The sequence below is a fragment of the Cottoperca gobio genome, chromosome 15, assembly GCF_900634415.1.
Source record: "Cottoperca gobio chromosome 15, fCotGob3.1, whole genome shotgun sequence".
Lineage (NCBI taxonomy): Eukaryota > Metazoa > Chordata > Actinopteri > Perciformes > Bovichtidae > Cottoperca > Cottoperca gobio.
This window is the reverse complement of record NC_041369.1, coordinates 5,418,405-5,438,160: the sequence shown is the minus strand read 5'-3', so window position 1 is coordinate 5,438,160 and position 19,756 is coordinate 5,418,405. Positions and strand designations below refer to the sequence as shown.

General features: G+C 41.7%; 1 protein-coding gene across 2 annotated transcripts in view; it reads left to right on the top strand.

The window, feature by feature from the left end:
- The window catches only part of inpp5a (inositol polyphosphate-5-phosphatase A), a 143,649-nt gene that overhangs the window by 106,814 nt on the left and 17,079 nt on the right, over window positions 1-19,756 (top strand). For both annotated transcript variants that reach the window (XM_029449560.1, XM_029449561.1), the window contains exons 10-11: window positions 12,459-12,554; window positions 13,594-13,668. In XM_029449560.1, coding sequence (XP_029305420.1) covers window positions 12,459-12,554; window positions 13,594-13,668 — 171 coding nt within the window. The remainder of the gene's footprint in view (window positions 1-12,458; window positions 12,555-13,593; window positions 13,669-19,756) is intronic.

Below are 19,756 nucleotides of genomic sequence, written 5' to 3'. Positions count from 1 at the left end.
GAACCCCTGACACTGGGGACTGCGACCCTTCTTGGCTGCCCTCAGTTTCCCAGATACACTCATGCATTTACACCCAGAGTCACAGATGTATACACACAACAGCCCTCGTGTACTTAATCACATTTTGACTAAAAGGAGAAGCTTATTATAATATAGTTGACAGTTTTTATGTCATATTTGTGTTTTAACAATGTAGAATTTATTATAATTATAATTTATTGTCAAATATGTAATATTAGCAAGGCTCAAATAACTGAGAGGAGGCACAGTCAGGGGATGCACCGATTTAACGGTAACGGCCGATGTTCACCTTGGTGACTGCCATCGGTCTGTGGACAATCACGATGGCAGTTGCTGATGTTTATCTGTTGTGTCGCATCAGTTTTGCGCCGGCTATGTTGGTTGTGTTGGTTATTGTGAATTTGACAGCTGTAACCTGCTGATTCGGAGAAGAAGCCATTAGCTGCACACGACTCTGACATGATGTTTCTTTCAGAATTAAAGTGAAGGAAAAAGTCTGTGGGAGCATTACACTGTCTCTGAGATATATCAGCAACAAGAACGTTGTATTATACACGATGAACACCAGAGGTGTATGTTATTAATAAGTAGCCTTATTTATGTTTCTAATCACTTTTAAATTGACACTTGATTACATTTAATTCATGTTTCACAAGTGTTTTTGTTGGGCTATGTAAGTACTGAAACATTCTTCTCATGGATAGTTGAACAGCAGACTAAAAAGGTTTTTGAATCAGTTACTTCTTTCAAAATAAAGCATATGTTTTCATGTAAAGGAAGGCTATATTAAACGTGTATTACATTAATTTGTATTATTGAATTATTGCTCATTCGAAGATGTATGAATGTAAAACCATTAACCAATATCTTTGTATAATGAAGATGTATTTGTTTCCCTGGCACAACAAGTGAATGAATAACAACAAAAACATCGGCTACCGGCCAAGTTGTTATTCTAAACATCGGTATAGGTACTGGTGCATCCTTATTATATGACTGTTTTATTGCTAGAACAAATTGTATTGACAAATCCTTTCCATGGTTTGTTGTAGCTCACTAAATCAATATACTTCTCTAAGACAACACATCTGACATGCAGTAAACCCCACCCATGTACTACACACCTTGCAAGTTAAAACAGACTTATTAACACCTACTATTTGACCCCCGCCTGTTTATGGCCACACAGGTGAAGCCTATAATGGAGATGTTTCCTGACACTACAATAGAGGCATATTATCTGGCTCGAAGAGTCTAATCTATCACAATGAGGGCCCATTATATCACAGATAACCCATCTGGATATAGAGGGAGACTATTCCCTCTAGACAACAGCGCCTGTTCTCTCTCTCTGCTCTGTGTTTGCCTTCGATGCTAATGAATGCAGCGCTGGAGACACAGAGGAAAAAAAGAGTTCAGCTATGAGGGCGTAACTTGAGCGATGCAGCTTTGATGGGAGTGCTGTCCATATAATTAAAACGCTGGCAAATGAAGAACAAGCAGTGGCTTCTGTTGGTCCTGCTCATTAACAACAGGCCGTTTGAGCCCGGCGCCAGCCATGCTATTGCCATTGTGTACTTGGAGGGTAGAGGGTGGGGTGGGGGGGCACTGTGACTGGCAGCTGGGAACACCATGCCAACGGTGGGATGGCGTGACAAACCAAGCCAAGGATGAGCGCAGAGCCTGGCACTATCAGGGCCTGGGAGGGCACGTTGCCTTGAAGGCCCCTGGGGTTGGCCTCGGTCAGGGATGTAACCTGAGTTACCCCTCAATCCTTCACCAGCGCTGTCCTCTCAGGCTGGAGCCGATGTTGTTACTCCAGAGGTGCTGCACTGTCGCTCCTTCTCTCAGAATAGTTAGTTTGTCTGATGTGAACAACTCAATACATCCAAGAAAGATTTGTCAGCTATGCATACACTGCACATTAAATGCAAGAAGGGACATTTCTGCCAGGGCTGTGACTCTTTAGCTACCTCCAGATTCCATTCGATTTCGATTCTTTAATTTGATTTTTGGAAGTCGTGTCGATTTAAGATCTCAGAAGATAAGAATCTTGATTCTTGCATGAATCGATTTCCCCCCCCCCCCCCACCCTTCATTTCTGGCATGCATACAGCTCTAAGTGTTGTGGTGCACTTGTATTAGGCCCTTTCTTTCCTTTTTGATTATTGGGTAATGAGGTTCTGCTGCCCAGACAAATCTTTAATTTGCAAAATACTGCCATAAAAAAGTATTTACACACACCTTAGTAGATCACAATGCTCCTAAATACTCCTATTTCCCGTTCCCTCACTCATTCTTTCAGTTATTTATCGTCTCTTTTACTTTATCCTGTCAACTTTCCATTCTGTCTTTTCCATAAAACTTTCTCTCTTCTCAGTTTTGTCATGCGCCGTCTTTAACATCATCTCCAGTTATTTCCTCTTCATCTGAAAATATCTCATAGCACTCAAATTAGGGACAAACTACTGATCAAAGAATCTGTTACTATTTTCTGGATGTATCATTTGTTCTATAAAATGTCAGAAAGTAGGGAAAGCTTCACAAAGTCCAGGTTGCCGTCTTTAAATTGCTTGTTTGTTCTGTCCAACGGTAAAAAATCTAAAGATATTCAGTTTATTAATGTAGACAACTAAGCATATGCAAATATGCTTAGTTCAGAAGCTGGAACCAGTCCATTTTTGACAGTTTTGCTAAAAACAAACAATTCATTGATTTATCAAAATGGTTGCAGATTTGTTCTCCTTTGGTTAGCAATTGTTTCAGCTCCACATCAAATCACTTTTAAACGGTGAAAAACTCAGAAATGGTTCTGTAAAGCAGAATATGTGCAGAGTGCTGGAGTGTTACAATCACATGGACACTAAACTTGTAAGTTTAAATAAATTCAATTAAACTTGTTGCTTCCTTAAAATATCCCTGAGCCTTCTGTCAGTGTAAAGATACCAGGAACATGTTTAATTTAATGCCATTTTAAATATTTACAGTTCATTTTAAAAGAGGATAAAGATTTGATCAATCTATTTGTGTCTTGCATGTATTAGTAACCATGATACGGTTGTCAAGATTATATAACCAATATAAATATTCAAAATGTAATTAGAGAATAATGTAAATTCAAGTGGACTCGATACTCTTTTTTATTTAATCCATCACACAATGTAATTTCACTATAAATCATGAATAATCAACTTTCAGTCGGTCTCCGTCTTTCTGAATCGCTTAGCTTTATTGATGGTTTGTCTCATCTTCTGTTGGTCAGAATGGACCCCTGCCTTTGAAATCACAAGGAGGAACAGCTAACAGTGATGCTATTATTTAGTCCAGATGAAATGTGGCATAAACTGTGAGGGATAGGGATCTCTTTGTGCCTGGTACATAGTGTCCAACTTGTATGATGTCAGTCTATTTTTGACTAATGCAGTTCTCGGCGTTTGTAGAACAGAGCACAATAATTGTTTTTTCCTCTCTCTGAAGGATTGAGTGGTTCCCAAGATAACACATGTTGTCTCTGGGGGGCTGCGCGCAAACATGCACACACACCGTCTCCAGTGCTATTTCCAGCATTTAAACCGGTGTCGTTTGCTCTAATGCATATGCAAAGAAGTAGTCTCTGTAAGAATGGCCGCTGCACACTGCTGAATTCACAGCCAATCAACAAGTTGGTTACAGTCATGGTTATTCAAACTATTCAGATCAGGCAATACCTTCATCAAATCAAATCAAATTTATTTGTATAGCCCAATATCACAAATTATACATTTGTCTCAGTGTGCTTTACAGACTGTACAGGTTACGACACCCTCTGTCCTTAGACCCTCGCACCGCACAAGGAAAAACTTCCTAAAAGAAACCCCAAAATTAAAGGGGGAAAAATGGAAAAACCTCAGGGAGAGCAACTGAGGAGGGATCCCTCTCACAGGACGGACAGACGTGCAATAGATGTCATGTTCATTTATGGTATTTGTTTTTTTTGTATCTCATTCAATTGCATGGCACTCCCGCCAAAGCAAATAGTGCCTTCATGTGCTCCTTGAATGTTCCTATTCCAGAGTTGGGAAGTTTTTCTCCCGACTTCGGTGTGTTCATGAGCTTTAAGTCGTAATGTTGAAACAACATGGATGCTAAAAAGAAGAAGTGCTGTATTATATTGCTCAGAACGTTTAAACAACACGCTCAGCTGTGTCTGAGTTGAAGGGGTGTTCACGTGAATTTTAACACATTTTTCTGATTATTCTGACAATACCTGAATGCAGCACTAATGCTCTATCTCGAAATGTTAGGAAAGTGGCATATAATTTGTGTAACCAACCCGTGATTCCACTCCAAAATGTCATGTGTTCTACGTTGGCCAATGCTACACCAAGTTTCATAAAAATCCGGCCAGTAGTTTTGCCGTTACCCTGCCGACAGACTGAAGAACCAAGCTAAAGACATAACCCCCCTGGTGTAGCTAATGAAACAGAACAACAGATGATAAAATGTTGTGCTGTTGTTAAGGAAGCTAGTAGAAGTGCTAGGATTATTGAAACAACTTGGCCCACAGGTTTCCCAGTGTGAATCTTTACTGTCGGCAGCAGAGTGATGTTCCTACAGAATGGCTCATTGTAACACAGCTGTAAACCCACTGTTGGCACCATGGGCTTTTAAACAACTCTGCCCTCTGACATTAAAAGTCGCTGGGCTCCATTCACATCCACGCACAAATATCCCATCATATTTAAGAGGGCCCATTAAGGGCCACATTGATAATTCATGGGCCTTTCTCTCACTCCCCCTTTTGTGATTTATCTGTGACGGCCATATTGCCGGGCCCTTTCAGAAGGAGTGGCTCCAGTTTTTGTCTTAGAGGAGGCCCAAAACAATGCTTTTCAGGCCCATTTCTCCGACAGGGCCTCCCCTTTCAGGGGGCAGAGAGAGCCGGGGCTGGCCTAACATCTGTTTGTGTCCAGAGCCAGGCGGGACCGGAGCACAGCGTGCCTCGGTGGCCCCCTTCTCCTCTCCCTGGGGGTCTTTGTTACCGATTTCATGCTATCAGAGCGGCAGCATGTTTTCCTGCGCAGAGCTGTCAGGGGCATAAAAGGCCCTGAGTGGGGTCACATCAAGAGGGATGGGCATGAAAAATTGGTAAAATGTATCACAAAGCCCACCCACTAGATGGTTGCCTAGCACCCTGTGGTGGGGTGTCAAGACCCCTCCTCTTCCCCCCCTCCTCTGTACCTTCCTCTTTCCCCTTCCCTCGGCTGAATTACACCTCTCTCTCTCACCCTGGCGGACAAGCACACCATTTAGATGAAATGGTGCAAACAAATTAAAGGGTGATGCTTCACATGAATCAATGTTCTTTGTGTGTGAGGAGGGTTTTGTGCCTCGCCAGGCTCTTCTCCTCCCAGTGCTCCCTGGAAGGAAGATGGCTGGTCACCTGCCGCCTGAACAAGCCATCAGCTGCTTTGGTAGCTCAACTATTGCTACAGAGAAGAAAAAGGAATTATATTGTTATAGTTTGGGGTGTGAATCTTACGGTATCTCACAATTCGATTAGATTTTGATTCTTGGGGTCACGGTTCCATTCAAAATTGATTCTCGATTCAAAATCTATTTTCAATTCAGTACATAGGGGTGCTAATTACATGTACTACTCCAGTCCACTGTGTATAAGATTATGGATTTTTTATATTTGAAAAAGATATATATAAAGGTTATATTAACTCATTGACATAATGTAAACACAAAAAGAATTAAAGCTAAGACAAACATTTAATAATGCTAAACTTGCTCAAATAAACATGTTTTAATATGTTTTGGTCCGTTCTAAGTGACTTCAAGAATAACAAGTTCAAGTCATACAAAACATAATAAACGCTGTCTGTCACATTAATACAATTGTGAAGCTTTTTATTCCACAGAAACTTGCCAATTTCAAAAATATATTGAACAAAAACATTTTTCAACAAATCACACAATAATGCTTGAAACTACTTTGACTTGCTGTATAGGATTACAGTCCATCAGTAGCAATATCTAGCTTCTGAGGTAGAAAAGAAACGTCTTTTAAAAATGAATACTTGAAAGTTGTGAATCGATTCAGAATCTTAGACGATAAGAATCTCGATTCTATCATCAATTGATTCTAGTTGTAATTCTCTTTCTCTGGTGAAATCAGGGTTCATTTCTCGGGTCTCAGTCCAACTAAGTTGCATATTTGTGGTCTTGTTGATAGTGCTAACCAAGCTCCAGCTCTCTTTAAAGGCTACAGAATTAGACTTTCATTAATTGTTAGGTCCTGATTTCTATCGAATTCCAGAGTAATGAACTCGTCAGACCCTGCGTTCCTATTGGACCATCACTAATCACCAATCACTGATTGGGTCTTCAATATTCTGTAATTGACTCAGCAACGACAAATTACCTCACTGTCTGTTTCCTTCAATTGATTCCCAGCTACAGCTACAGTGGAATAGGTAAATTAAATGAGAGTGCAATGTTACAGGTGCTTAGTAAGTGTTTATACTCGGTATCAATAGCTCTTCTGTTGGCCATGTTTAAATGTGCTACAATGATTGCTTCACGGTTGGATGTGAATTTGTTTCCTCATTAACAGGATGAATGCTCTTTTTAAGTCAGAGGCGTTAAAAAGAAAACATTAATGGCCATAGCACTGCTGGCCTTCAGCCTCCTTTTTGGAAACACAACAGCAGCAGCCAACAACATTCAAATGAATACCAAATCAAGATGGCTATTGAGTATTTTAAGCATGCATGGCCTTATTGAGAGGTTAAGAGAAGCCGGTACGTTAAACAGTCTTGCAGACATCTGCTGCGGTTGGTTTTCAAAGTGCTGACTAAAAGTGGCAGGGGAGGTTTCTCAGATTAAATCTCTCATTAGGTTTTCTTTGTACAGGTGGCAGTAATGTGTCAAGAGCCCAGCCTGAGACAATGTCCTCCTCTTACAGGGACTAATACGCCTCAGAAGACCCACCCTCCTTTTACTGCCACTACTTTAACACAGAGACACGGTCACAATGAAGCATCTGGTGGCCTTTTCCTGTGTGGAAGGCTTTTTCCATAGCCATTGTGTCTGCTAGTGTGCATGTGTGAGAGAAAGAGATCAGGAGGCTTAGTACATTTCTGTTGCTCAACCTGTCTTGTTTAACTTACTGTGTGGTAGTATGAATCTTTACCTAAAATGTTTGGAGATGATTTCAGAGCATTTGCTCTCCATCTCTGACTATGAGTTTGGGTGGGTGGGCAAGGGCGTGCTTGTGCATCTCTGTGTGTGTGTGTGTGTGTGTGTGTGTGTGCAACCCCCCAGTAGTGGGAGGTCGCCAGGGTCAAAGTGATGAATTTTTATAGGCCTGTTCCCTGTGTTTCAGCCCTGTCCCTTTCTCTGCGCGCTGCACTGCCTCTTAAAGACAACCATGGAGGGCAATTTGTCCTGCGGGGCCCTGCAGAATGGGCCAGCAGAGAAGTTAAATACCAGGGGGGAACACACACACACACACACACACACACACACACACACACAAAACATACACATACATTCAGTTTCTCTCTCTCTCTCACACACACCCCTCCGTCCTGTTGTCCTGAATGATTTGTGGCCTGTCCATTATCCATTCCGAGGGGACAAATGCTTTTGGCCAATTTCTGAAGGTAAAGCCAGAATGGCAGCCCTCAATGCGTGCCATTGTTTTTAGAGAAGTTTCCCAGATGTTATAATACACAAGATAAATAGGGCACATTATCGCTACCTCTTACCTCTCCAAGCTCATTTTTTGGCGAGGGCGTGGCAGGTTAGGAGACCCCCTACGACGCACACACTGCCGTCAAACCTCGATGTCAGCTCTCACACAGCTCGACGAGTTCATGGGAAGGGGTGAGGGTTTGTGTGTGAGCTGCTTGCTGTTAGGGGTGACACAGGCCAGGTTTACTAGGGTCAACTGTTGACCAGCGGGTCACACGCAGGCTAACTTTGCGGGTGATAATGTGTCCACTCTCACCTCTCCTCCATGTTGAATCCTCGTTCTGCTGTGTGTGTCACTGATGAATCCATAGTGTTTGGAAGCATTAAATTAGCCAGCCACGGGGAGAGAGGAGTGGATAACTCTGGCTTGTGTCCAGTCAGATCGGGTGGGGAGGGTCACAGCTGATTTACTGGCTCTCCTGCGTAATAGCTGGCAGCAAAGCTGGAGGCCGAATTTGTTGTTGCCTTCTTTGGGTGCCCCAATCAAGCATGCGGGATGGGCGTGATGAACGGTGGTGAACGGAAGAAAAGTGATCGGAGTGCTAAGCAATTCGCTGTGAACCTGCCAGCCCCGCTGGCACACCTTAACTCAGCTGGCAGCCCCGCTTTGCGTGGCAGTGAGAAAAATAATGGCGCGTTCTGACAATGCCACTGCCCCTGCTGACACAAAGGGGAGCCCCTGTCCCCTGCCTCTGGTAATGAAGAATGAATAGTTAGCTCATTGTCCACCCATCGTCTGTCTCTCTGCACACTCTCTCGTACTCTGTCTACCTAATTGAGGTTTAATCACTGAGTTGTAAATGCACTCAAAGGATTATTATATTGGTGGAATGACAGTTTAGTGTGAATCATTGCATGGGATTGGGGTGAGGGAGGGAGGAACATAAATCCCACAGGAGTTGGGGGGAATTGTCCATTGGCAGGCACCCTGTTATTTCACTTATTTCTGCCACTTGTTCACACTTGATTCTGATTGTATTAAAAATATCAACTTTACTGACATCTACTAAGGTTTCAACACTGTTGTATCCTAATCAGAGTCAGTATGGACAAAGTCATCCGGGTTAATGCCGATCCTTAAAAGGCATTGAATTAATTATCTAAAAACAAGGCCTTAATTAGTGGTAACATTTCTTAAATCAGTGCTAACACGGGGGGAAGTAGGATTTTATGAATTGTTCTTTTCTGTCATTTCAATGATTAGTGTGTCTTGAGGTTATCAATATCTTTTTAATAATTAATGTGAGCTTTGTTTATTGTAAAGTTGGTCTTAAATTGAATTCTGAGTGGCAATAAAAAAGTCTTAAATCTCACTTGCCTAAAGCTGTAAGAACCCTGTTCATAAGATAAATACATGTGTATATATTCAAACCAGATCACAACATTATCTATTAGGTCAAACAGGATCTCAAATGTGGATCATGGTTCAAAGGGCTGGAGTTGTAAGAGCCAATATCCAAGTCCCATAAACCATACACTTTAATGACATATGCTCTATAATATACTGAAAAAAGAGTTGTTAGTATACAAATAAATCTTTAAAGAATCCTACTTACCAGTATTGCCTGTGTTTCTAAAGCCTGATATATCTTATTCCTCTGTGCCATAGAGCTCCATTGTTGTCCAAAAACTATTAAAAACACATCAATGAGCCACACTGTTAGTCCCCAACGAATGCACTACTTATTCCTGTTAGAGTAGCGTTTGCTAAAAACTACAGTGCCCAGCTGTTTCATGATGTGGGTCTTTTTTGAATAACACTTTATATTTGTGACCTATTTTTAAAGGTTTACATCTTTTTCTGTGGGTTCTTCCCATTAGTCTGTTTCCCTTCTAAATGTTGACATGTGAAACACGCCTGTGTGTAATATGCATTGTCAGACATGCCATGCTGTTGTGTGTAGGTTTGTTCTTACTGTTTAAGTTGGGCACAGTGGATCACCTCCATCTGTTGGCAGGACCAGAGACAGAAGGCTTGAATGTGTGTGTCTTTATTCTTTGAAGTGGGACAGATTGCTTTAACCTCTCTTCTAAGGAGAGCAGCTGGAATAGAGAGCTCCTTTAAACAGCCGCTTCCTCCTTCGACAGTCATGAGATTATCCTCCATTGATGCACAAAGGCAGCGCCTTCCTCGGCAACCTCTCATCCCAGCCCCCCGGGCCTCTGGCCCTCTACAAACACTCAGCGTTGACCTGTGACCCATAATGCAGAGATGTGATGCCAAGTCACTTTGCAAGATCAGTTAGAGAGCCCAATGAGTGAAGACATCCTTACTGTCCTCTGGACTACTGGTGTTGTTCCTGACAGCTGTCTGTTAATATTTTCCCATCGCTTGGTTTGCCCTCTCCCTCCCATGACTAATTGTCATGTATTAAATAAGGAGCCAATTGCAGCCAAATTAATTATGATAATATAATTTAGGGTGGTCAATGAGAGCACGGCTATGTGCTTAGGAGGCAGAAGCTTTGAATGGAAGCTTCTGTGCAGACAAGCACCTGGGCTCTGCTGCCAGTAGGAAGGAATCAGTGCATTGATATGGTCCTAAGTGACAGCATGGGATTCTCATTTTCCCTATCTTGGTGTTTGGTGGGCAGATTTTATGACAGAGGCACTGGGATGAGTGAGGACTGAGGCTGTGTGTGTTGGATGAGGGGGATGTTTTCACAAAGCACGACAGTATGGGAGCTGTGATCAATCGGGTGCAATCAGCCACCACCAACTGCACTGACACACTGATCGGTCAGTCAATGAGCTGATGAATGGATCAATCAGCCACATGTCAGCATCCAATGCTACGCGACAGGACACCCAAAGATCTGGCCGCGCCAGTGGGGATCCGCCGCACTCGTCAACTGTACTTTGTTTAGGCAAAAGCTGTAGGCTAACATGAATACAAAACCTGTGGCGCAATTATCTCACTGAGAATAATGTCATGCCACTCTTCTCCAGGTAGAAACCTGCATGTATGCTTTTCTATCTGTTTATATATACTTACTTATACGTAGAGGACATGATGACCGCGTTTTGATCCGGGCCAGTGTACCGGATTATCAAATAATTTGAACGTGAATGGAGGGGCTACTTTTGTCCTTTGGATATTGATGCTTTTTGTGCCAGGAAGCAGTGTGAGCTTCTGGCCTCAGTATTAGCTGTGAAGTGGCCAGGGATTTCTGCTTGGCTGACTTTTGGATTTGCAAAGCAGACGACAGAAGGGGGCTCCCTTGGAAGAATTACAAGACCCTTATGTTTGTAGAATCTGAAAACATTAAGAACCATTTGAATTTAGTTTATTGTTTTTGTTTTTCAAACTCTCAGGTTGTAGTGTTTGTCGCTTAGATCTAGAGCTGCAAAGATCAATTAGTCAACTATTTAATTAACTTCCAATTACTCTGATAATACATTTATCGGCTTGAGTGGTGTTTTAAGAAGAAAAAAAATCTAATTCAGGTCTGAAATTTAAATGTAAATATTGTTCTAGCTTCTTTACTCCTCTAACAGTAAACTGAATATCTTTCAGTTGTGGACAAAACCAGAACATTTAGGATGTATTCTTGGGCTTTTGGATCACTGATTTTATAGACCAAACAACTTAACGATTAATTGACTATGAAAATAATCGTTAGTCGCAGCCCTCCTTATATCTGAAATAAAAATAGATGTATTAATGAGAAAGTATACCATGTGACCACATTTGGTGCTAATCAGGAGATGGCCAAAAGTGACTTTCTGTGGTTGTCTTTGCTAGTTGTGGCTACAATGACTTTTTGACAGGGAAAGTATCTCTTGCCCTTCTCACTAGCTCCTTCTTTGGCCTATTCATTGCACAAAGCTGCTTAAGCGCACTTAAGCGCATTAGCATTTGGCTGCCAGGGGACCATATTGACCCTGCATTTGGATGGCCTAAATGAGTGAAAGATGGAGCGATTTGTTAGGGCTTTAGAAAGTTGCTTTTGGTGAAGGGGGGGGGGGGGGTGAGCATGAAGGAATGGGGTTGAGGCAGTAGTGGGGAGGGGGGGACTGCAGATAGTTGTTCCACTTTCTCTCAGGGCATGGTGTTTGTTCTAATCTGGTGTGCCGTTTCTTCGTGGCCGAAGCAGGACTGATTTGTGACATTTCAGTCTAAAGGGCCTTTTTCTGCTCGCTATATTGGCTTGACCCGATTATCTAATCTGTGCTTTGAATTTCAATCAGGTCACCCAGTCTCTGCCGTGCGGTATGGGAACCACTGGCTGAGGGATTACCTCATTCAACTGTCTTCAAACACAGATGGTCGAATGTTTAACTAATTGTTAAAAGAGTCCACAAAGGGGAATTTAACCATGCACACAGTCCGTGGGGTCAGTACATAGACCCAGATAAAGAGAAGGGACAGTGAGGTGGTAGTTTGTGGGACGGTTCTTTAAAAATCATTCAAATGCGGCGCAGTGTAGTGCATGGTGTTTGGTACAAGGGCTGCTTTCAGAGCATTATAAGCTACTGTACAAAGTGCATGTGTTATGATGTGGGGGGGGGGGGTGGCTTACACTTTCAACATGTATGAACATCTGGGTAAAATAAGTTTCTAAATGGTTTTCCATTTTAGCAACATTATTTTGTCTTATGAAGACACAAGCTAACAGGGTTTGTGCTTTACATTCTTTTGCTTGCTCTTTGTATCTTTGTGATCACTCACTCTCTTCCTCTCTCACCTCCAGAGTCTCTGCTCCACCGCCACCATGCAGACAGTCAGAGCCGCCGACACCAATGAAGTCGACAAGTTAATATTCCGAGAAAGTGACAATGACCGAAAGGTAAGCTGTACTGCATTAATGCTGTCTGTCACTTATACCAATACTAACATAAATGTATTACTGAATTTAAATCCTAACACATTTTTGTCAAATTTGAATACAAACAATTTTGTCTTCAGGCCTGGTGAATGTTAAAGGGAATATTTGTGTCCTTTTATTTAGATTTTCCAATCAGAGTTGATGGTAAATGTCAGATGTTTCAGCTGCAAAGTCCTCTTTCTCAGTCAATACACACTGAAAAATGTATTGCTTTAATTGCCTTGTTATTATATTTACCATCAACACTGATTGGATGTCCACATAAAAGGTGGCAAATGTTCCCTTTAAGCAAGAAGGGAACATCCTAGCGCTACAGTCACATCAGCTCCCAAAACTTTTCTTTGTACTGTGCTGTCATTTTATCATCATTTCATTCAATAAAGAGTAATTATAGAGTTATCATAGGGGAAATAAAACTGTGTTAGCGAACTTGTTTGCTCCGTCGTTTACTGGACAATAAGTTCACCCAGTAAATGCCAGAGACATATTTGACTCTTGTCTCATTACTCACTAAAATCATGAGTTTTTTGTGGATTATTTAATTCTCCTCTTAAACAAAGGTTTAATAGCTACAAGCTACAATAAATTCATATCAGTCAATGGGGACAATTTGCATGTCAAATCTGAATTTAACGTGCATGAGTTGTGTGGATTTACTTTGCCCCCGTGTGCAAATTGTGGCGATTCTATTGAACTGAATTGATTTGGCTGCAAAGTTCCTTGTGTGAGCAGGCTTTAATAGGAACATGATGATGCATCTGTACTGCATGTTGAAAAGGGAACATTGCACTAGTAATTAAACCTTCAAATACTAATTATTTTATCGTTCTTTACATGCCATATACCTCAACCTGAGTTATTACAGGTTGTGTTAACATGCAGACACGTGTAGAATTAACAGTGCTGTCTGTGCTGTTCATTAGTGCTTGAATTACAAAGTGCAGTTCACATTAGTATTGGTATTAATCAGAGCACTGTTTATCTCTTGCCACTGATACAGGTTGTTCTTCAACTTGAAAAGAAGCTTTTTAATTATGTCAACCAGGACGTTTTCCGGGAAAACAATGGGACCTCAGTAAGTCACCGCTTTGCTTCCTAACACTTTATATATCCATCTACTCTCTCATTTCTCCTCTTCCAATTGTTTATTACAAATTAAAATCACTTCATCAACTGTATAGACGTTCTTGTTCCACTGTATAGTAACAACGCCTGCCATTTACTACATTTCAAATTGATTATCTGTGTGAGGGACCAGAGCTTTGATTCTCTGCCCAAACCCGATTGGGCCCGACCCAGGCTGTAATTTCTCAAAATTCCCCCGGGCTTGATTCGGATCAGGGCCATTCGTGCTATAATCAATAACCTACTGTTGAATAATTTGAATATCGACATGTGCCTATTGTCTCATTGATTTTATGGCGGCTGTTTGAAGATCATGTCACTGACAGCAGTTGTCTAGGACAGACGTCCAACTCCTGCCTGTCGTTAACGAGGACCAATGTTATACAATCTCTATTTAATATATATGGCAGTGGTACATGGCAGTATTTGGGCTGTGCTGAACATTCAGTAGGAGAAGGCGCGTGTCGGAGATAGTGTCACAAATGTCTATTACCGCACTGAAAAGGCTTATAGTTGTTTTGGTTTTTTGTTACAGTGGAAATTCAAGTTTTATTTGGGCTCTGGCCCAAAACTGCTTCTGCGGTACAGGCTCGAGTTCATGATGGGTCAGGCCTGTTTTTTGGGCCAATCATAGCTCTAAAAGGGACACAGCGCAAAAGAACGAAAGTCAAAAGTTTAATTGCAGCTACAAAATTTAATTTGAGGGCATTGAATATTTGGATAGCATCATGCAGATGCTTTAGTTGATACCCTCACGTCACTTCGGCACACAACACACGCTCTCTTTGTCCCAACTGTGGGGCCAAATGTCTTTGGAATAACTGTTAAATGAGACTGAGTGTAAATGAGGTGACTGTTGAATGTCTACAGAAGAAAAACACCCAGTACACACTTCCACTTTTATATGGCTATATATTACATTAAGTAGTTCAAAGTTAGACCTTGTTAAAAACCCCATGAAGGACACACACACACACACACACACACACACACACACACACACACACACACACACACACACACACACACACACACACACACATAATGGACAGTGGATCCACTTGTCTGGGGGCATAGAGTTTATTTATGTTGTTGGCCACATAATGTAAAAACATAATAAAAGTAAAAATGTGATGCAATAATATCTTGTTATCGTTTCACTAAATTTTGATTCCAAATAAATTGTATATTAGAGCAACATTTGCTATTGAATTGTGTTGTTAGATAATGCTGTTTTCTATGTCATGTGACACACATTTCATTTTATAGTCTGCATTTACCAATTTTCTGAAACGCATTCACATTTGTCTGAACTTGTCTTTGCGTGCTCCTGAATCAGAACGTCTCACTGACTATTTTTAGCTCTAAAGTCCAAAACTAAATTTGTTGACAGATTGGGTCAAGATGCTCTTTTTCAGCATTGCTCTGCTTTATGCGTGTGTACTGAATGCACCCTTGTAGTCATAACTACAATTTTGAAAGGTAGTGTAATTTACTCCACAAGGTTTCTTTGAATGTAAGTTTTCTGCACTGTACGATCACATCCTACATTTATTTTCTGTATCAGCTTGTCCTAGCACTGCACTGAAGTCACACAAAGCTTCCCCAAAGTTGACCTACCAATTGAAACTGTGGTTATTTTCAAGGTAGAAATAATCATTACATCCATATGTCCTAAATCAATGTTATTGCTTGGTTATTTCTTCCTGAATAAAAGCATTTAAACAGGCCCCTATGGATAAAGGTAGTTCACCAAAGCAGCAGGAAGGGACATCATTCAGCTATTTAACCAAAGATGGGATTTGAAAGAGTCACATGCTGGCAGATATTGACCTGACATATTGTACTGTTGGACAGGGGAGAATCATTGAATCTGATGAGCAGAAATGTGTAGGAAGTGTGTAACAGTAGCTGCAGGAGGCTGATCCCCCCCCCCCCTCCCCCATCTGACTTCCTCCTCCCTCTCCTCCTCCTCACCAAGCCTGACAAGATGGATGACATAATGGGGGCATCAGAGATAATCTGATGGTCATGGTCTAGTTAAACACACCATGTTATGATCCTTATAAAACAAACTACCTTTCCAAAAGGATAAATGTCCCTCCTCACACTCCTCCACTGGGGAAGGGGAAAGAAAAAAAAATCCATTGCATCCTTCATCAACTGCAAGACTTGTACCAGCTTGACAGAAATTTAATTCGAGGCAGCTCTTGAAAATAATTATTGTATTTTGAGAGGAGTAATCATTGGCCGGGACATGATTGAATGTGTCCATGCCTATTGACTTTTGCTATGATTAATAGGTTTGTTTAGTCGATATTCCCATCGAAATTGTATAATTAATTATCCCCGGCGCTGTCAAGGCGGGACGATGGAGTGCCCTGATGAGTATTTGGGAAGATTAAATTTTCCGGGCACTCGTGGCGTCAAGGGGCACCGCGGGGCCTTGCTCCGGTGGAGAGATGGGAGGAGCGTGGTCTGTGTGTGCGCGTGCGCGTGCGTGTGTCTGTGTGTGTGAACGCATGCGCATTGTGCACGTTTTGTACTGTGCGTCTGTAGATCTTCACAGCGTTCTTCCTCTCCGGGAGCACACACCCACGGGGCCCTCCCCCTCTTCCGTCCCCATTGATTTTGTTTCAGTATCTCTTTATTGTAACTTTATCAGTGTGGTGTCGGCAGATGGGGGTGCAGGAGAGGAGGGTGCGTTTGTGTACTAGCTGTAGTAAGTGATGAACCTTTCTGTCTGGCCTGCCTCTCCTTGTCATGCCAGCAGCGTAGTCCTCAGCATTACTCAAAAGCCCCGAGACGTTTTCAACATGAGAGGACATAAAAGAATAAAGAACAAATGCCGCTCCAGCTTAAAGTTTTTTTCATTTTTTACCTGTCAAAGGTCTTAAGTGGTAATAGATAAGCCATGCTAAATGAAATCCGACCTTATAGGCTTTGTGTAAACTCATGCTGTATTGGGTCCCTTGTTGTCTTTGTGTTGAGCTCGCCTCTATTTTCAATGCTTCAGTCTTAACAGAAGAGATAGCATACATACCTTATTTATGGTTCTATGGCTATGTTCAAGTCTTTACAGTCATTGCCTTCTGAAAATGCTCCTGAGTGGGGGGAAAAGTCAAAATTGTGTCCTTATTGTGGAAGTCGATGTCAGTGTTCTGACATTCTGACATTTTTCTCTAATTTCCCTCCTCTCTACATAGATAATTAACATGGGACTGAGAGTTCAGATGTGCAGTGCACTGTAGTGTTGATTTGTTTGGGTTGGTCCCTCTCAACTCCAAGCACCCGAACCCCCCCCTCCCCTCCCCCCTTTGCCAGTGACAGTTTATCGCTTTTCCACAAAAAATAATGAAGATCCCATAAAAAGAAGGAAAAATATGGCCCCTGCAATGAAAGCCAAGTGTGAGGTGTAAAAATCAAATTAAATGACCTTTCACCCCAACATTTATTGATGGGTTTTAATGGCAGCAGGTGTTGTCACAGGGGATATTTGACAACGCGTAAATCAAAGCACAATTACAGGTGGTGGACAAGCCGCCAGCACAGTGAGAGGGACAGTCGGGGGCCAAAGACCTTTTTTAACCCCCTCAACTTCCTACCGCTTAACTATCACTGCCACTCTGATTTAAGAGTGCGCTGTTCGTCCGAGCAAAGACAGAAATTTGAGCCGATGACAGGGTAGTTTTTATCCAGACACTTCTTCATCTTTTTCCCTCTGTGATATTGACGGAGCTGCATCACCACCTCGTCCACAACTCCCAAGGTCATTTCTGGTTGACAAACTACTCGTGGCTTTATAATGTCATGGGGCCTTGAACCAATATAAGCTGTTTTTTAAAACCACTGAACTGGCAGAGCAGCAGAGCATTATGCTTAATTGACACTGGGATGAAATGTGGTGTGAAATGTGTTGCTGCAGGGCTTTTCATTCACCTGAATGAATTACTCAACATTCACTTAAGGAACACACTCCGTAGATACACAGCGGCCATATGTCGCTCATCCCCTGTTTAAACTGTCACTCACGTATAAAACGAGGTGCTTTACTTCAAACAAACACAATCACACCTGTGAACATGAAACGCATGTATTATAGAAAATGGTCAATTATTGATTTGAGCACTCACCATTATACCAGTATGAGCATGTAATGCTAAATATACTGTTGCACAAACTTTAACTTCCCACAATCTTATGTTTTCCATGCTCTGTCACACACATAAGAGCTAGACCGATAAATAAGCGGGGCCAAAATGTAATGTGATGTTACTGCCTGCTGCAATTACATTGGTATCCGTGTTACGGCCAACAAGTAACAAGACATTTCCGTACATAAATGCCAAATATATGCTTTAGATCATTTAAAAGCTTGTCCAGTCATAGCTTAGCAGCCGTAACCAGGCATGACAGGCCGGTTTCTTTTTTGAATCCTCTCCAAAACTAATAATAATAATAATAATAATAAATTTTATTTAGAGGCGCCTTTCAGGACACCCAAGGTCGCCTTACAGTGCATTTAAAAGTTAAAACAGCTAGAACAAAGACGGAAAACAAATTAGTCAAACCGACAGATAAAACAGGCAAGACAAGAGTGTGGAGTGATGGAGGATCTGTGATAACAAGTTGATTGTGTTTCAGAGTGGCCAGTTTAAACAGGTGGGTTTTGAGGTGGGATTTGAAAGTCGTAATGGAGTCAGACTGTTTGATGTGTGGAGGCAGAGGATTCCAGAGCCTGGGCGCGGTGCATCTAAAAGCCCTGGCTCTCCAAAACTAAATGTCCAAGATGCAAAAGTGTAAAGAATTTCCAGCATACTAGCTCACAACCATCAGTAATAACCAAACCCAGAGACATTTCACGGCAGGATACTTAATATGTTAGATAAGCAGACCAACAAGGATATGATTTAATAATAGTCTGATCTTACATGTTCCTTCTTTATGTTACTTACAATCCTAAGACTAACTACCTCTTCACTTCAATGTAAGAACAATTCTGTCTCATCTCATCCATGTATTCTGACTGATGAGGAAGCTGACTTTTTGCCTGGGACAGCTTTAGCCTCAGTATCATGTATGCATGACATCATGTTATAGCCATCAAGTGTCTATTTAAGACACCTTTTAAAGAGTTCTTGACAAGTCAGTTTGAAACTTAAAAAAATAATCCAGAGACAGCATTGTCAACCAACTCATGAAGCTAAAGTTAGCTTAGTTGGCTAGCTAGCTACAGCTAATATATTCTGCTAGCAACAGTTCTCTTTACAACTGGCAAAATCAACATTCATCAAGAAATCTGCTTTTGTCTACCTCTGTATCTGAAGTCAGGAATCCACTGTTTCAAGTGGTACACAAGCTGCAACTCTGCATCTGAAAAGTGAAGCCAATGTGGAAGTGAACCTGATTCTGATATCCAGCAGGGGGCGACTCCGCTGGCTGCAAAAAGAAGTTCTATTGTATAGAAGTCTATGAGAAAATCTGCTACTGTCAGGTGTGGGTGTTGTCCATTCAAGTTTAGATATACATACTATTTACAAATTTCAATTTCACAATGAATTATTAGATTTTTTCTTTTAATTCTCAATTATCAGTATTGCTATCAGCCTCATAACTTCAGTATCAGTCAGGCTGTAACACACACACACACACACACACACACACACACACACACACACACACACACACACACACACGTACACACACACACACACGAGGAAGGTATCAGTGGGTGGAGGGTGAGATGGGGTGTACAGTGGAGCGTGGGGTTACATCCCCTGCTCAGCCATCCCTCATCCACAGTGTGTGAGTCTCTCCTGTGACCCCGGCACTGTGAGTTTGATGAATGCAGCACATCTGCCCTCCTGAACCACTGAGACTCCGTCTGGGAGGCCTCTCTGCCTGCAAGTAATGGCCACTGTTCTACACCACTGACACATAATCACACATACACACAAACACACCAAGCATCATCGTGAAGGCACATACTGGACTTTGGCTTTTTCTTTTTTTTAATACATGTAACAGTGCCGCGAAGA